Here is a 17,582-nt window from a genome sequence, read left to right on the forward strand (position 1 = left end):
GTATGTCATTATCGGGGAATTGCATATTGGAAGGAAACTATGTAAATATGTTATTGACAAAGTTATGAAGATCACATTCCTGAGAGAAGAGACTCGTAACAGCAGAAGCACAGATGTTACTGACTGACCACCAGCTCAAAGGGATAGCTGATTGTTTACTAAAAAATAACTGTGCTGAATATACCAGAAACCACTGACCCTGATATTTTGTCTTTAATATGACTTATTTTTAATTAATATTGAGATCTAAACTGGGTGAGGATCCTCTTACAATTTACTTTCGTAAAACTCATACCATATATGTAAAAAGAATTAAGTTTGTGTAATTTCTTCCTTTTACATGTAAAATACATGTTCATAGAAATCACTAAGGATATATTTTACTTTAAATAATCTATAATTGACTAAAACAGTTCTGGGTTCAAAACTGATTGTGTATTGGAAAGTCAGGAGGGTATTTTGAAGTATATCATTCAAGAGACTCAAGAACCTTTAGTTTTAGGAGTCAATGAATTTTAAACAGAATCTGCACTAGAAAGGAGCAAGGATTCCTGCCTTTTTTGTTTTGTTGTTGTTGTTGCAATATCCTTATCACCTTAGAAAAGCGCCTGGCATATAGAAGAGAAAACATTTTGCAAGTAACATGAAAGATTAAATAAAAGAGGTAACATACAAAAATAAATTTTCTATGTATAGAAAACTATCAAGTATAAGGACAGAAGTCTTTATGTTTAAATATTTATTACTTTTGTCACCATGATCAACATAGTTTGCCTGAGTCACTGATATGAATCTGCAGATGGAGTTGAGGTGACAGGAAGGAGACTTAGAAGACAATTTAAAAAAAAAATAGTTTAACCCTTTAAGGAGTATGTCATTACTACCTACCTTTGGAATAGCAAGCTTGTCTTTTTCAGAGCTCTCTTCAGAGTCAGAACAGGCATAGTTTTCACTGAGCGAAGTGACAGGATTCACTCTGGGCTTGTGAATGGCCTGGAAGGTGAGCTGTGTGCTGAGCAAGTTGCTCACAGCTCTCAAGGATGTGCACACGTTTGGTGGAAGAGAAGGGTCTGCCAGGAGGTCGGTAATGAGGCCGTGGGCCTCGCCCATGATGGCGATGTCCACAGTAATACTGGTTCCTGAAGACTGAGACACAAACCAAGACAAGATCAGGTAAGAAAAGGCCTGAATCTGAAGGCGCAAAGCATTAATTTGGACTTTTTCCCTAACAAATGAACTGGACTGACTCTTTAGGATTTCAGTACAATAAAATTCACACCACCTATTTCAAATTCTGCTGAAATGTGCCCTAGCTGCCACCCTTTTTTGTATTTGTGGCACATTTTTTAATGCTAGAACTTGGGGAGGGTCAAGCATATTTGGAGAAATTAAAAAGACGAACACTAGTTTTTAAAAGGCAAGTTTCAGAGATCTGGGGAAAAAAAAACCTTCCTATCACTCCTTATGAACACCTCAACATTTTACATGTATGTTCTTTAGGAATTTCACTCCAAAAGTAACACTAATATACCATAAAATGTTATTTTTAGTAATATTTTAATGTGACACTTGAACCTGGTGTTTATTCAACGAATATTTTTGCTAATGGTTGTTATCCAATGAATGTTATTAGAGACAGACACAAAAAAAACTCCATTTGTGTGCTAGTTCACAATCTGTCTCTCTTCCTATTGTTGGTTAGAACAGAAACCTCAGTTCTGGGATTCTGTGGCACATCTGTCATATTCTGCCATACTGCCCATCAGAGCAGAGTCATTACTCTGTCCTCACAAAGAGCACAAAACACAGAGGCCAGGAAAATACATATAAATAAATAAAATAAACTCCAAAGAGACAAAAAACAGAAGTATAAAGGTGTACAATTAAAACAAAATATGAGGGACTATTTTGTAATCTTGAAATTACAACCTTTAAAAATAATATGAATTCATAAACTGCCAAGGATATTCCTAATGTATCTGACTAAATGAAGATATAAACTTCTACATAAGAAAATATACCATAAGCAAAGGAAGAAATTGTCTGTGAGAAAATGTTTGCCACACAGAGAAGATAAAACATATCCAAACGTAGAGCTTCTAAAAAATCAATAAAGGACAAAATTGAAAAAAGGAAGTGAATAGACAATTCAAACAAAATGTAAATAACCAATATATATACATATAAAGCCACTTATGTCCCCTATAATTAAATTGCAAATCAACCTAATAAAAACAACTTTCACTTACAAAATTGGCAAAACAGTAAAAGATTTATAACACGAAGCATTAGTAATGGTTTGGATAAAAATGAGTAGTGAGGAAAAACAATCCAAAATGTTTGGCAGGAAACTTTGCTAAGCCTATCAATTAGTAGCTTAAATGTATATATTCTATGATCCAGCAAAACAACATACATATCTGGTCGAAAGAAATACTTCTACGAATATCTAAACATATAAAAACAATAACACGAAGGGTATAGCACTGTTCGGGCAACGATAACTGAGATGCATATAAGTAGATAAACTGTTCTTTCAAAACTTTCATTATATCTGTATTATAAAGTTGTTTATACTTGCTTAAAAGATGTGGGTAGATTGATAAATTATTGTCTAGAAAATATTGTCCAGTGGGTTGGAAAAGTATGTTATAGAAAAAGTGAATATATATTATTCTAATTAGAAAAATATCATAATTATAACACCTAACATCCATAAAGATATCTAGTCCTGCAATACCTATAAGTAATGAATAAATTACTCTGTAAAATTATCGTACAGAAAAGTTGTCTTTTACAGCTAGAATTACAATAACTATAATAATGGTAAAGTTGGTATGTATTTACCACAAGTCTACAAAGTATTAATAAGTACTATTATTACTTTCACTTTCATTAGACACAAATAACTTGCCAAAATCAGACAGGTGGAAAGTGGAAATATCAGGCTGCAAACAAAAATAGCTTGATTCCATAGCTCAAGTGTTGAACCAGTACGGTGAAAAAAAAAAAAAGCAAAAACAGAAAATCTTAATTGTGTGTGCTTAAATATATCTGTAATTACCTAATGCATAATTTCATAATAGTGCCCATGTTCTCTATCACAGGCATAAATATCTCTTAGGAACCAATATGAAAATTTAAGTATAATATTGATAATTTTAGGATATATAGTCATGCATATGTCATATTTGTACCTATAGGGTTAATTTTATTTTTCTGAGCTAAAAGTAGAATTTTATTTACTTATTTAAAAAATAATTTTTATTGTGTATACTTGAGGCTTACAACGTTATGTGTGTATGTACAGATAGTCAAATGGTTACTATAGCGAGACAGATTAACATATCTAGCGTCTCGTGTAGTATTTTTGTGACAAGAGCAGCTGAAATCTCCTTATTTAACAAAAATCGGTAATACAATACAATGTTGTTAACTGTAGTCCTCATGTACATTAGATTCCCTAGACTCACACATCCTAGATATCTGCTACTTTGTATCTTTTGTCCTAGATCTCCCCATTTCCTGCCCCTTCCCCTGACTCTGCCCAGGGTAACCACTGTTTTATTCTCTATCTATCTCTGAATATTCGACCTTTTTTAAAAATTAACATTCTACCTGTAAGTGAGATAATGTAATATTTTTCTGTGTCTGGCTTATTTTACTTAGCATAATGTCCTTCGGGTCCACCTACGTGATGGCAAATGGCAGGATCTCTTTCCTTTTTAAAGGGTGAATGCTCTTCCATTGTACATATATACATGTGTGTGCGTATATACATACCACGTTTTCTTCATCCATTCATTCATGGACTTATGGTATTTCCATATCTTGGCTATTGTGAATAATGCAATGAACATGAGAGTGCAGATGTCTTTATGAGGTGGTGATTTTATCTTATTTGTATCATATAGTTCTATTTTCAATTTTCTTAAGAACCGTTATACTATTTTCTATAATGGCTGTACCAATCTACATTTCTAACAGCAGTGTTCTAGGGTTCCCTTCTCTCCACACCCTTGCCAGCATTTGTTATATCTTGTCTTTTTAATAAGAGCCATCCTAACAGGAGTGAAGTGATATCTTATAGTGGTTTTAATTTCCATTTCCTGATGCTTAGTGATGTTAAACACTTTTCCATACATATATGTTGGCCACTTTCATGTCTTCTTTGGAGAAATGTCTGTTCAAGTCCTTTGCCCACTTTTGAATCAGGTTATTTTTCCCCTATTGTGCTATGAGAGTTATTTATAAAGTTTGGATATTGATTCCATATCAGATATATGCTTTGCAAATATTTTTTTCCCAGTCTGTCAGTTGCCTTTTCATTGTGTTGATTGTTTCCCTTCCTGTGCAGAAGCTGTTTAGTTTGATATGGCCCCATTTAATTATTTTTTCTCTTTTGGCCTGAGATTTTGGTGTGTTATCCAAAAATTCATTGCCAAGGTCAATGTCCGAGAGCTTTCCCCCTATGTTCTCTATAAGTTTCATGGTTTCAAGTGTTACATTTCAGTCTTTACCTATTTTGAGTTGATTTTTGTGTGTGGTGTAAGATAAACATACGATTTCATTCTTTCTTTTGCATGTAGAAATCCAGCTTTCTCAGCACCTTTTATCAAAGAGATTACCCTTTCTACCTGTGTCCTCTTAGCACCCTTGTGTAAAATTATTTGAACATGTGTGCTTGAATTTACTTCTGGGCTCTCTATTTTGTTCTATTGGTGTAGGTTTCTGTTGCTATGCCAGTAGCATACTATTTTGATTACTATAGATTTGTAATATAGTTGTAAGTCAGAAAGTGTGATGCCTTCAACCATTTTCCCCTCAGTACTGCTTTGGCTATTTGGGGTTTTTTGTGGTTTCATACAAATTTTAGGATTCCATTTTTCTATTTCTGTGAAGACACCATTGCGACGTTGATAGTTATTGCATTAAATTTCTATATTTCTTTGGGTAGTATAAATATTTTAACAATACTTCTGATCGAGTAATGGAATATTTTTCTATATATTTGTGTGTTCAATTCTTTTCATCAATGTTTTATAATTTTCAATGTACAAATCTTTTACCTCCTTGGTTAAATTTATCCCTAAGTATTTTTTATGCTATTGTAAATGGGAGTGTTTTTTAATTCTTTTTCAGCTAGGTACTTATTTATTTGTATATAAAAAAAGTTATTGATTTTTGTCTGTTGATTTTCAATCCTGTAACTTTACTGAATTCATTTGTTAGCTCTAACAATTGTGTGTGTAGAATTGTGGTTTTCTACGTATAAAGATCATGTCATCTGCAAATACAGATATCATTATTCAATTTTTTTTAATGTTTGTAAAAATGCCACTGAGCTAACGTTCCCTTTTAGAAATAAGTATTTTAAAGTGCATCTTTAATCATTATGCTTCTGAAAATCTCATCCAGTGTGATCCTCTGAAATAGTAATGTTTATTTTTAGCCATGTTGTTCTAATAAACTAACAATTAACTGGGCTGTTTCCATACAAATTTGAAATTTTAAGTCAAACTTTGTTTTCAAGACAAAATTTTTTAAATGTTTTTGACAATGAAATTAAGTTTATTCTCTAGTAATAACTAGAAAGTTCTCTTAAAATCTTCTCAGTACACAAAATCTACAAATCTCAAGAAAAAGTAGAACATGTTCATGAGAATTACAAGTTTTAAATAAATTATTGGGAAGAAGACAAGTATTTTTATAATTATCAAATTGTGTGTCTTTTTATAAACATTTTATTTTTTCTTTAAAGTAATAGATGTATATACAGAAAAAATAGTAAACATTTAAAAAGTAACTTTAAAATAGAAACTGAAAACTCATCTTTATAAGTCAATGTCACAGTTACATAAGAATTTAGAAAATAAGCACATAATGTATTTTGATGCTACTATTATGCTGTAGCTTTTGCAAAAGCAAAGGTCTTTAAGTGAAAACAAAAGCAACATTCAAGCCAAGAGACAAATTATCCTTACTGAAATTGGCTAAGAAACTGAAGAAGTGAACACTTCTACTATTGGAAAAAAAAAAATATCCTTAGTATCATTAAGTCAGGTCCTCACTTTATTATTTTCATGATTCTAGAATAAAATTACATTACAGTCAACAGATACATTACACATAAGAAGTTATTACCACTTTTCTGCTCAAATAACTAAAGGCTTCAATGAGGCATCCAATTTAAAACCAACAATCAGATTTGTTTGCAGCAAACCTGCCAAGGCTAACCACACATGAAATGGTGAAAGACAGAAAGATGGACTGGCTGCTGTTTCAATAAATAGCAGGTAAGCTACAAAGGATGGGTATGTCTAGGATGTCCCTCTTAAGGGATTTTAAGGGAGAGGGGTTTTGGTTTTTGGTAGTGTTTTTTAAATCATGTACAAAGTAAGAAAAAATTGCGTCATTCACACAGAAGTTTTTTCCATGCCTATTAACTTTGAAAAAAATAACATAATTAAATATTGAGGTATACCAATGGTACTCAGAAATGTTTTATTTAACTGGTGAAATCTTAGACAGTGATAATAAATACTAAATGTTAAGTTTATATAAAAGCCAGTTTAAAGAAAAGTCTTAAAACTAACAATCTTTCAGTGCAGTACGAGCCACACTAAACACAAAATCGCAGTTGAGTCTTCTTATGGTGCAAATACTCAAACAAACAAATCTTTTCCTTTCCTTTAAAAAAAAAGTTACCAAGCAATATAAAACTTTCTACTTCACAGACTCTCCTTATAATAGAAATATTTATATTTAACATTTAAGAAAATGCAAGTGTATTTCCCTAGACACTATTTAAATGGCAACCAAATTTGGATTGCCACCTTTAAATAGAAAATGTGGAATTTCAGTATGATAAACAGTGGAGGAAAGTGCAGTTTCATATATCAAGCCAAAAATAACTGATACTTTTGGTAAATTCACCATTTTTTAATGTGGTTTTTTTTTTTTTTTTTGAGACAGAGTCTCACTCTGTCACCCAGGCTGAAGTGCACTGGCACGATCTTGGCTCACTGCAACCTCGGCCTCCTGGGCTCAAGTAATCCTCCCACCTCAGCCTCCCTAGCAGCTGATACTAGAGGCTCACACCACCATGCCTAATTTTTTGTATTTTTGGTACAGACGGGGTTTCGCTATTTTGCCCAGGCTGGTCTTGAACTCCTGGGTTCAAGCAATCCTCCCACCTTGGCCTCCCAAAGTGTTGAAATTAAAGGTGTTAGCCACTGTGCCTGACTGAGTACTCAGTTTTTAAACAACTTCCTTTTCCTCTTTTATCTTCCTCCAGTCTACTTTTCCATTTCCAGGATGTCCTACCTAATCCTGGCTTTAGACTACCACAATTGTTAATGGCCTTGGTATATTACAATCTAAAGTGGTTCTAAGTTATTTTACTCATCATAAACCAAAGGCCCAGAAAGTCTGATGCTATAGATAAGAAGTTTAAAATATAACAGGTATAATCAATATTATACATACTTTTAGACGTGTGCCTATCAATTACAGAAAATGTGTTTTAGTTTTTTTTTTTTTTTTTTTGAGATGGAGTTTCACTCGTCTCCCAGGCTGGAGTGCAATGGCGTGATCTCTGCTCACTGCAACCTCCGCCTCCCGGGTTCAAGTGATTCTCCTGTCACGGCCTACCAAGCAGCTGGGATTACAGGCATATGCTACCATGCCCGACTAATTTTGTATTTTGAGTAGAGACGGGGTTTCTCCGTGTTGGTTAGGCTGGTCTCGAACTCCCAACCTCAGGTGATCCACCCACCTGGGCCTCCCAAAGTCCTGGGATTACAGGTGTGAGCCACCGCACCTGGCCAATTTGTTTTAATTTTTATTACTAGTGGGCAAAAACTTTGACGTTGCAGTACTGATATGATAAAAGGGAAATCTTTGAATATGTGTGGAGGTCAAAAGGTATTTGCATGCTATAAAAGGCATCTAAGTTTCTAAAATTTTCTAAGTTGCAAACTATAAGTCTATGTAACCAAGTTACTAGGAGAATGTCAAATAAAATCATATATCATTAAGTAACGTATCAGATTATTTGCTGTGGTGCTGTGTTTGAGTTTATGACAAAATATTGAGAACTGGAGAATTTCTAAAAGATAAAATCTAAGAATGCTTAAGAAACAATTATGTGAAGAGTAAATGAAAATAAATAAACAAAAAAAGCAGATACACATCATTTTATTTAAAGAAAGTAAAGGTGCCCAAGGGAAAAGTCAGAAAAAGACTGGAGAAATGGTAGGGTCAACATAAATTTATTCTTTAAAATGATTAAGGAGATTATCTAACGCCTGGGGTGTAGAAGAAGATAATGCATCCAATTCTTGATAAATTTGCTTTGAGGTAGCACCAATATAGTCAAGTTATGACTCTGCTTTCTACATATTTTAAATCACAGATTAAATTGATAACTTAATTAAATAGGCTGAATATGTCCCTGCCCACAGGCAGAAAACGTAATAATTCTCCAGTCTTCTGACTCAGTGAACAATTTGGCATGTCACTTGCTTTGGAAATTAATTTATTCTAACTGGAGGAAAAGAATTAGAAGCAGCACCAAAAGCCTCTCTTCATAAGTCTACATGAAACTTAAAGATAGGTTACAAATGCTGAAACATTAGAATTGAAAAATTGTCTAGATAACCTAGTAGAAATGCTATATACTTCAAATTAGGCCACTTAAAAATACTTTAAGTTTTCTGATGATTTCCAAAACCAAACCTACAGGTTTCCTATAGGCAATACTGTATCCAATGGAGCACTCAGGCTCTTTTCCTCTGAAATCAGAGAACTGGGCTGGATCTTTTGAAGGTCCCTTCCAATTGGGCAAGTAATTCATTTCTCTACATAATGTATACACACACACACACACACACATCCATCAAATAAGAAAAAAAAGATGTTAAAATTACATCTTTGCATCTTTAAGCATTTTACGTTAAAAAAAGATTTTTAAATTATTATGTAGACTTAGAAAAGTCCTTATTGTATTAATTGCTAATCTTTCACAAGCTCTACCTTATAAATTATTATTGAGTCACTGATGCTGTTTCCTTCTTATGGTAAATTGCCTAGTGTCCACTGAGTAGCTCACAAGGAATAGGCTATTTGGTGGAATTTCCATATACTTCTCCCAATAGGGAAGTTACGCATTTGCCTAGCGTCAGTTTCCTTTCTTTCCAAATCTCTTTAGGCCTGTTATATTTGTCACTGTAAATTACATAGGCTAACAAAATATTTACAAAGAAATGACACCTGCATAAAAATGGAATTGTTTCCTTGAAAATGAAGTCAGGTAGCTTTACACAGAGTTCATAAATAGATTTTATAAGGGTGACAGCCTAAGAATGTACTTCCCTTGATTTAGGTGGGGGAGATACAACTATAAAGATTCAAAAAGAAAATCGCGACACACCTAAAGGCTTTTCAACTCAGAATGCTTCCAAGTTCCTAAGTTGTTTCCACTATAAAGAAACTGAAACTGACAAGCATGTATAATGAAATACGAAATATGAAATATGGGTATGGTGTAAGTAAGAACGCAACCTGAAACTCAGTCACTTCAGTGGACACATACTTAAGAGAAACATTCTTGGCTCTTCATCAAAGATGTGCAAAAACCTGCATACTCTATGTAGTAAGTTAAAATGTATTACTAGAATTATAGAAAATTTATATCATATTTTTATGATTCTCTACTTTAAAAACTTTTTAAAATTCCCAGACCAGCTATTTGTCCTAATTATGTCTGTTAAGAGAGCTCCATAGTAGTTTAAACTCAATATTTTCTTTCCCTTAAAATGAGACATAATGTAATTGCGATGTTAAAGCTATTCATTAACATTCCTGGAACAAGAGATAGAAAGCTAAGCTTGGTTTATGAATTAGCATTTGGGAAGCAAAAAGGTAGAAAAACATATTTTTGTCATATATATAATTTGTAAGGTTGTGTATGTGGGAAATTGGAAAGCAGAGTTTTAAAACGTTGGGATATAAGAGAAAGTTTTTTTCATTCATCAATATCAAATATTTATTACACGAGGTAATACATGGGGTCTTTAAGGACACAAGACCCGAAGTTAGACTGCTTCTGTTCAAATTTCAGATCTGCTAAGATTTTTATTTTATTTAAAAAGTAAATTCATTTTATTTCCCTCCCCTCCTCTCTCCTCCCCTCCCCTCTTCTCTCCTCTCCTTTCCTTTTTTTTCTTCTTTCTTGAGATGGCGTCTCGCTCTGTGGCCCAGGCTAGAGTGTAGTGGCGCAACCTCAGCTCACTGCAACCTCTGCCTCCTGGGTTCAAGCAATTCTCCTGCCTCAGCCTCCCGAATAGCTAGGACTACAGGCATGCGCCACAATGCCCAGCTAATTTTTGTATTTTTGGTAGAGACAGGGTTTCCCCATGTTGGCCAGGCTGATCTCGAACTCCTGACTTTGTGATCTGCCTGCCTTGGCCTCCCAAAGTGCTGGGATTACAGGCGTGAGCCACCATGCCTGGCTCATTTTATTTCTTTAGCTCTTGTCTCATCTCTAAAAAGAGATTAATAGTAATATCCACTGTATAGTATAATTGATGATTAAATGAGATCATAAACATAAAGACTTGTTAGAGTGCTTGGCCCAAAATATATGTTTGATAAGTATTATACATCACCAACATTATCATTATTGTTGGTGAAACATTGTTGTTGAGAAAGATTGTGTGTGCAAAGGAATGTATGTTGTGCACGTGGGTGTTTGTCCCCTACATGAACTGGGCCAGTAGTTCCTTTATAAATGAAGTTGCACAGAGATATGATTTCTCTACCAAAAAAAAAAAAACAATAAAAACAAAAACCTAACTATTTCCACTTCTTATTCTAGGTAAATGCAGTCAGATATATTGTACTCCCTACTGTAAAATACTCATAATAGTCCTGATGTTAATTTTAAGTAAGTTCTTAAAAAGTGATTGTACAAAAGTTCTGGTTTCAGTTAATATGGTTGATTGCATTGGAATGATTTATAACACAGGATGTGAAAAGAATTCTAAAAGCAGGCATCTCAGCTCCATTGTTGGAAGTATTTTTTCCTTTCTATTTAGTCATCCTGGGAGGCACCCTGGGAGGCAAACACAGCATGGGAGGAATATTCTCAGGGTGGAAAGGGAGTTGGGATAAGAGACGAATAAACAGTGTAAGAGATGACACATAAAAAGGAAATAGTCACTGGGACTTTTCTCATCCAACTTTGGTCCTCAATGCTGGGAAAAGATGTGTGATGAGTTTTTGGAAGCTGTCTCCTCCTATATCTCTGTAGCACAACGTGCCACTCCATCCCTCCAACTCTTTCTCTGGGAGGCTGTCTGTGATACTAGGAAATGGTATCTTGGTCTTTAATGTACTACATTAATTTAGAAGATGAGCTAGATTTGATACAATGGTCTTTGGTGCATTACTGGTTCTGACCTCAGAGACAGCAAAATTGCATATGTGTTTATACTTTCATAGGACTCATTTATAATTTTAGACTTGAAGTTGGTTGGGAAATTTTTAAAAAATGAAATCATGTGAAAATTTTGCAGTAACTCATTGTAGGCTGAACCTTGGCTAAAGGCCATCCTAAGGAAGCAGATGTTTGCGTATTTTAATTTTCTGGCAGGGAATATGAGTTTACATTTGGATTTTTTCCTTAAGATAATATATATGTACAGTAGGAGGAAAACATATAGGGCCCTTCATCAAACTGCTTCCCAACATGTCTGTGGGCAGGTCCCATGTGAGATGTGAAACACAACAAACTTCATTAGTTACCAGAATTCTTAACATTCTTCTCTTTTGATATTCAGAGAGCATTGCAAGTCACCAAATGAGGTGGAATGCATGGACTCTGTCCTTATACACGTCCCTACAAGCTATCAGCAAACAAGTCAAAAATTGGTGAAAAATTCTGTCTTGTTTATATCTTCTAACTACTTTCCAGACACTAGCGAACTCACTTAACAACTCAAAGTTAACAATTTTACAATAGTGTTTTATTATTTAGGAAATAGAACATATTTATTCATCACTTACTCTAGTAAGAAAGTGCATCTTTCAGAAGATAACCTTAGTTGCCTTTAAGTTGCACGCTGGCTTTCTCTCTTTCTCTTAATTAGAAAAGATGATGTAGCTGGCAAAGATACAATAAACTCAGGCAATGAGCTACTCATGTGACTGCTCACACAAATGTGGGAAGGCTTGGTTAAGTACAAATTGCCATGTAAATAAAAATCGTTATTATTTCTGTTGTTGGAAGAAACAGGAAGCAAAGAGAACTTAACTGGATGTGAGCACTTCTCTGATATGAGCAAGAGTTTTTAAATATGATAGGAATAACTAAGAATCTCTGAAACAAGTACGAACTCAGAAAGCTGATAAATGTGGGCTGGTCTTTTGTCTGTTAAATATCAAGAATTGCTGTTAAACAAACTTGAGGCCTCTGTTTGCTTAGGCTAAAAACTTCAGTGAACAACAGATGGCAGTATTCTGCCTTTTAAAAGAATTATTGGAACATCTCTTTTAAAACAAGTGCTACTGCTTCATTAACAGGCAGAATTTAGTTTTTTTTTCACAGAAAACAAAAAAAAAGCTAAAAAAGAATAATTTACATAAGGCGATTGGTAGAAATAAAAAATTTAAAATGTGTCTTATCCCTCAGGATCATTGTTAAAGTGAAATTATAATTACATAATTAATGATTTGTCTAAGTTGCAAACATTTTAGTTGTTACGTTTCTCAATTTTTATAAGACATATTAGAAACGTGTCTTCTTCCCATACACAATTTGATTAACATTTTCCCCACATGTAATTTTCTACTGTCATTAAAATATTAACACAAAACATCAAATGCATTTGAACACATTGTTTTGTGAAACTTTATTGCCATTTGTTTTATCTATATCAACGCTAGACTTTTTCCTGCCTCATATGCAATGGGTGCTTATCTAGGCTACTGACTTGCCTCTTCTACACTTAATCCAGGACATCTTCCCTGACTGCTTCAGGACCATACAAATATTTCCACATTAATGCCTGTTGGGATATTGCATTCATACCCTGAAAAGAGCAGAAACAAAAGCAAGCCAAAAATAAAAAAAAATAAAAAACAAACAAAACCTTTGGAGCTATACCTTTTGAGAAACCTTGCATCTCTGACCAGACCTTACATATATACATAGATCCTCATAGCAATAGCACCTGCCACAATTTTCAGTTCAGCTTTTGGTATGTCTATATGTGATGGTCTGTCTTCCTCCTTTAGGCTCAAAGTTGTACAAGGACAAGGGCAATGCTAGGTTTCATTCACCTAGTGTGGTATCTGGTACTTCGTAGGCACTCAATAATATGAGAAATGATGACTGCATAAGTAACATACTCCAAACCTTCAAAGATAAGTAAATGCCCTCTTCTCCAATTCTGTACCTAAACAGACAAGTAAATTAAAGTGTTTGAGACAGTTCTTTGAAACAAATCACTGCTTTTCTGGAAGCCATCTTAAAACATTCTACCTCCTAGCACAATTGCATGTTCTAATCTCACACTTAAAGCATATTGAGAATTGTTACACTGAAATATTGGAGTCATGATTAAAAATTAAATTATTTAACAACCTGATTCCGGAATAAGCACTATCTAGAAAACAGTGAAACTGCCAAGGAGAAGTAATAGTACTGACACAAAAAGCAATCCTACACATTTTTCCACAATTGGGTACGTATATGAAAAGAGTTAGCAAAGGATTAGGGTGTATTTTCTGGAAAAGGAGAAGATCTTAACAGGCCCGGAGGTAAAGAATGGCCTTTTGAAGACAAAGTTCAGGTGAAGTACACAGAGCTTCAGGTTGAAAGGATGACGCTGGAGAAATCTGAGGAAACAGATCGTGGCAGGAGTATGAACCATATTCAAGAGCTTTGATTAACCAGTAAGGGCAATAAGAAAGGCCTGTAGAGTACTGGCATCATCAGTATGTGTGGACAGAGGAGTCAGGCTAACTTTCAGGATGAAGGTTTGGGAAGATACGTAGCTAAGAGTCTTTCACAGAATGAGGAATCAAAAGAGAAGGAATCAGTTTGGACGAGGATACTGAGGTATTGGATGATTCCAGTGGCATATTAGGAGACACTTCTGAACTGGAAATATACCTTTGGGCATTGAAGACATATATATGGTCATTTCAATAGCATGTTGCCATGAAAGTGTGTGAAGAGAAAGGAATATACTGAGGCTAGAGCTATAATCAATACCAACTTTTAAAAGCCAGGCAGAAGAGAAATCCACAAAAGGAAATAAGAAGGGACAAGTGGGAACTAGTGTCCATGGGGCCAGGGAAATGTTAAGAAGCAAGGAGTGGTCAGCCGTGGATCAGTGCTTGAGAGATTAGTAAATCTTGAAAAGTGTTTATGAGTTTAGTATTTGGAAGATCACTGGCAACTCTACAGACTACAGTTTCAGTGAAACACTGAGGTAGCCAGCCACACTGTAATAAATTGAGCAATGAAAGGAAGATAGAAAAATGAAAATCATAGAGACAAGTCTCATGAAAACTGGCTGTAAAATGGAACATAGATATATGTCAGTATCCAGAGGGAAAACAGGGTCTAAAGAGTTACTGAGCATGTGAACAGCATAAATGTTGAAGGGTAAAGACAATGGAATGATAAATAGATAAAAATCCAAGAGAAGGAAGTAAGGGGTTCAGGACTAACCTTTTACAATGGGAGATACCTTTTCCATGATAACAGTAAGAAAGAAGAATATAGTTTTATAGGTGAGAAGTTAAACAAATTTTTATACTTTGACTTTTATTTACACTGTGAATTAGGCACTGAGTCCCTTGCTGAGAATGTGATGTGGGCAATGTTGAGGTTAGCAGTACAAACGAGAACGAAAAGTTTTGAAAGAGGGATAAAAAAGAGCTGGCTAGATTCTCAAGCAATACAAAGGGCCGGTTGAGTACTTTCCAGTGTTACTCAGCATAAAATTTGAGTTGAAAAGCAACAAAGAGAAAACAGGAGAGGTATGACAGACAGGAAAGAAGGATTGGCCAAGTGGACTGGAGATCCTGGTGAGGTGAAAGAACGGGTCTAGAGAGAGTAAGTGAGGGGCAGAGCAGAAAAGCTGGATGAAGCATGAAGGCAGCACGTGGGGACTGCATAAGAAGGATGAATGGGTAAAGGAGTCCATTAGCAGACTAGACTCTCAGGCAGGGGAAGTTACTGCTTTTTATTAGCAGAAATGAAGGCTGAAAGGGAAGTACGAGGCTAGATTGCAGATGCTCAAGAATAAAAGACAAAGATTTCTAATTCTATCGGTTGGTAACTGAATGATGAAAGATGGCTGAGAAGGAAAATTATATAATCAAACAGTATGCAGTGCTTGAGGAAGATTAAGGTGTGGCATAGAAGAAGGCTGACCTGACCAAGGCTGCCACAACAATAAACATGGGAAACGAGGCCATTCACAGCATGAATGTCCAGGAAGAAAAGAGTGAAAGTTACATTAAGGAGAATCATTTGCACTTGGAAATAGATGAGATATGGGGACATAAGAAATGAAATAGATTTATTCCTATAATAGTCTTCTTTACTCTGTCTACAATATTCTTTCAATTTCTTCTTTCAGAAATCTCTTTAAGTACCCCAGGCGTCACAAAACAATATGTGAATAATTCACTTGTGAGTTAAGAAAACCTATATTGTGTCTGACCAACTAAGAAAATGTTCCCCTTTGATATCTCTATTGCCTTCCACAGTGTAAACATTTGAGGGGGTGGTTTTCAACAGCCCCCAATTTTTTAACATATTAAACACCTCATAAATGTATTTTAAAGGTCAGTAGGGCCTCTTGGATTTTTATCTATTTATCATTCCATTGTCTTTACCCTTCAACATTTATGCTGTTCACATGCTCAGTAACTCTTTAGACCCTGTTTTCCCTCTGGATACTGACATATATCTATCTTCCATTTTACAGCCAGTTTTCACGAGACTTATCACTATGATCTTCATTTTTCTATCTTCCTTTCATTGCTCAATTTATTACAGTGTGGCTGGCTACCTCAGTGTTTCACTAAAACTGTAGAGTTGCCAGTGATCTTCCGAATACTAAACTCATAAACATTTTTCAAGATTTACTAATCTCTCAAGCACTGATCCACTGCTGACCACTCCTTGCTTCTTAACATTTCCCTGGCCCCATGGACACTACACTCTTAGTTCTCACTTGTGTGGTAGCTCACGCCTGTAATCCCAGCACTTTGGGAGGCCGAGGCAGGCAGATCACTTGAGGTCAGGAGTTCAAGACTAGCCTGGCAAACATGGTGAAACCCCATTTCTACTAAAAATACAAAAAATTAGCCGGGCGTGGTGGTGGGCGCCTGTAATCCCAGCTACTCAGGAGGCTGAGGCAGGAGAATTGTTTGAACCCAGTAGGCGGAGGTTGCAGTGAGCTGAGATCGTGCCATTGCACTCCAGCCTGGGAGACAGAGCAAGACTCCATGTCAAATAATAATAATAATAATAATGATAAAATAAAATAAAATAAAATAAAAAATAAAAGTCAGTAAATGTCATTTTCTACAACTAATCAAGGATTCCATCATTTGAATAATAAAGTTTCCAAACTTAAAAATAGATCAAATTTCAAAACACTTGTAAGGAAAATATTTTTGGAAAATAGAGTGTGTTTTCTCTAAAGAAACACTGTTAGAAGTGATTTTGAAGTTTATGAGCACAAAAAACACATAATAATAACTATGATAGAATTTTGTTTGTTTTCCACTGCAAATTCACCCTGTTTCAATAATGTCACAAAGGGAATACAGAGGTACTGAAAAAATATCCATTTTTACTTCATTCATTTGACAAATATTAACTGAAATCTATTGGGTACCTGCTACTATCTACACCTTAGGGCTACAGAGATGAATGAATCAGGGCTGCTACCTTTACGTAGCTTGCAGTCTAGTGGAAGGCATTGAGGGAATTGAAAGGGGTCAGAGGCTAAAGGAGAAAACCCTGTGGGTATATCCACTACCCCTGGTTATAAGAAGAGAGAAAGAAGTTGGTTGAAAGTGAAAATAGTTGTTTCTCAAAGTGCAGATCCTGAAACACCTGAATCTGTCCATGTGGTTCTTTTCCAAACTTTGAAAATGGCCACTCTGAAGAGAGTCACCATTATCATTCATACCTCTCTTCAAAGTAGGATCAAAAAAAGAACAAAACAAACAAAAAAGCCTATTATCCAGAAAAGAGAATTGTGAGAAGGGTGAAAGACAGATAGCAAACATACTTTTCACTATAATATAGCATTTCCCTCAAAATCTTGAGCCCCTCTAAGTCTCATAGATCCAACACCTAAGTCTTATCTTTGAAGCATGGACTTCAAGGCTTTCTAGCTTCTGATGCCCCGAGCAATGAGTTGGGAACTTGAAGTTCCCTTCCCTCTCAGAATACCTGAGGGTTCCTTCTTGCTTACTGGTTTTCAAGAATGGAGTAAGCTTATCTGTAAGTCATTTTACATATAGGGCAGGTAGGTGTAATACAT

The 17,582-nt window shown here is 35.0% G+C and overlaps 1 protein-coding gene across 4 annotated transcripts in view; it reads right to left on the bottom strand.

Moving 5' to 3' along the window:
- PDE3A (phosphodiesterase 3A) overlaps positions 1-17,582 on the bottom strand; it is a 304,284-nt gene that overhangs the window by 57,856 nt on the left and 228,846 nt on the right. For 3 of the 4 annotated variants that reach the window (XM_055280443.2, XM_055280442.2, XM_055280441.2), the window contains exon 3: positions 889-1,146. In XM_055280443.2, coding sequence (XP_055136418.2) covers positions 889-1,146 — 258 coding nt within the window. Of the gene's footprint in view, positions 1-888; positions 1,147-1,218; positions 1,249-5,291; positions 5,307-17,582 lie in introns of those variants that run through there. The other variant, XM_063640771.1, reaches the window with a different exon arrangement.

The sequence above is a fragment of the Symphalangus syndactylus genome, chromosome 5 (genome assembly GCF_028878055.3).
Source record: "Symphalangus syndactylus isolate Jambi chromosome 5, NHGRI_mSymSyn1-v2.1_pri, whole genome shotgun sequence".
In the NCBI taxonomy this organism is placed as follows: Eukaryota; Metazoa; Chordata; class Mammalia; order Primates; family Hylobatidae; genus Symphalangus; species Symphalangus syndactylus.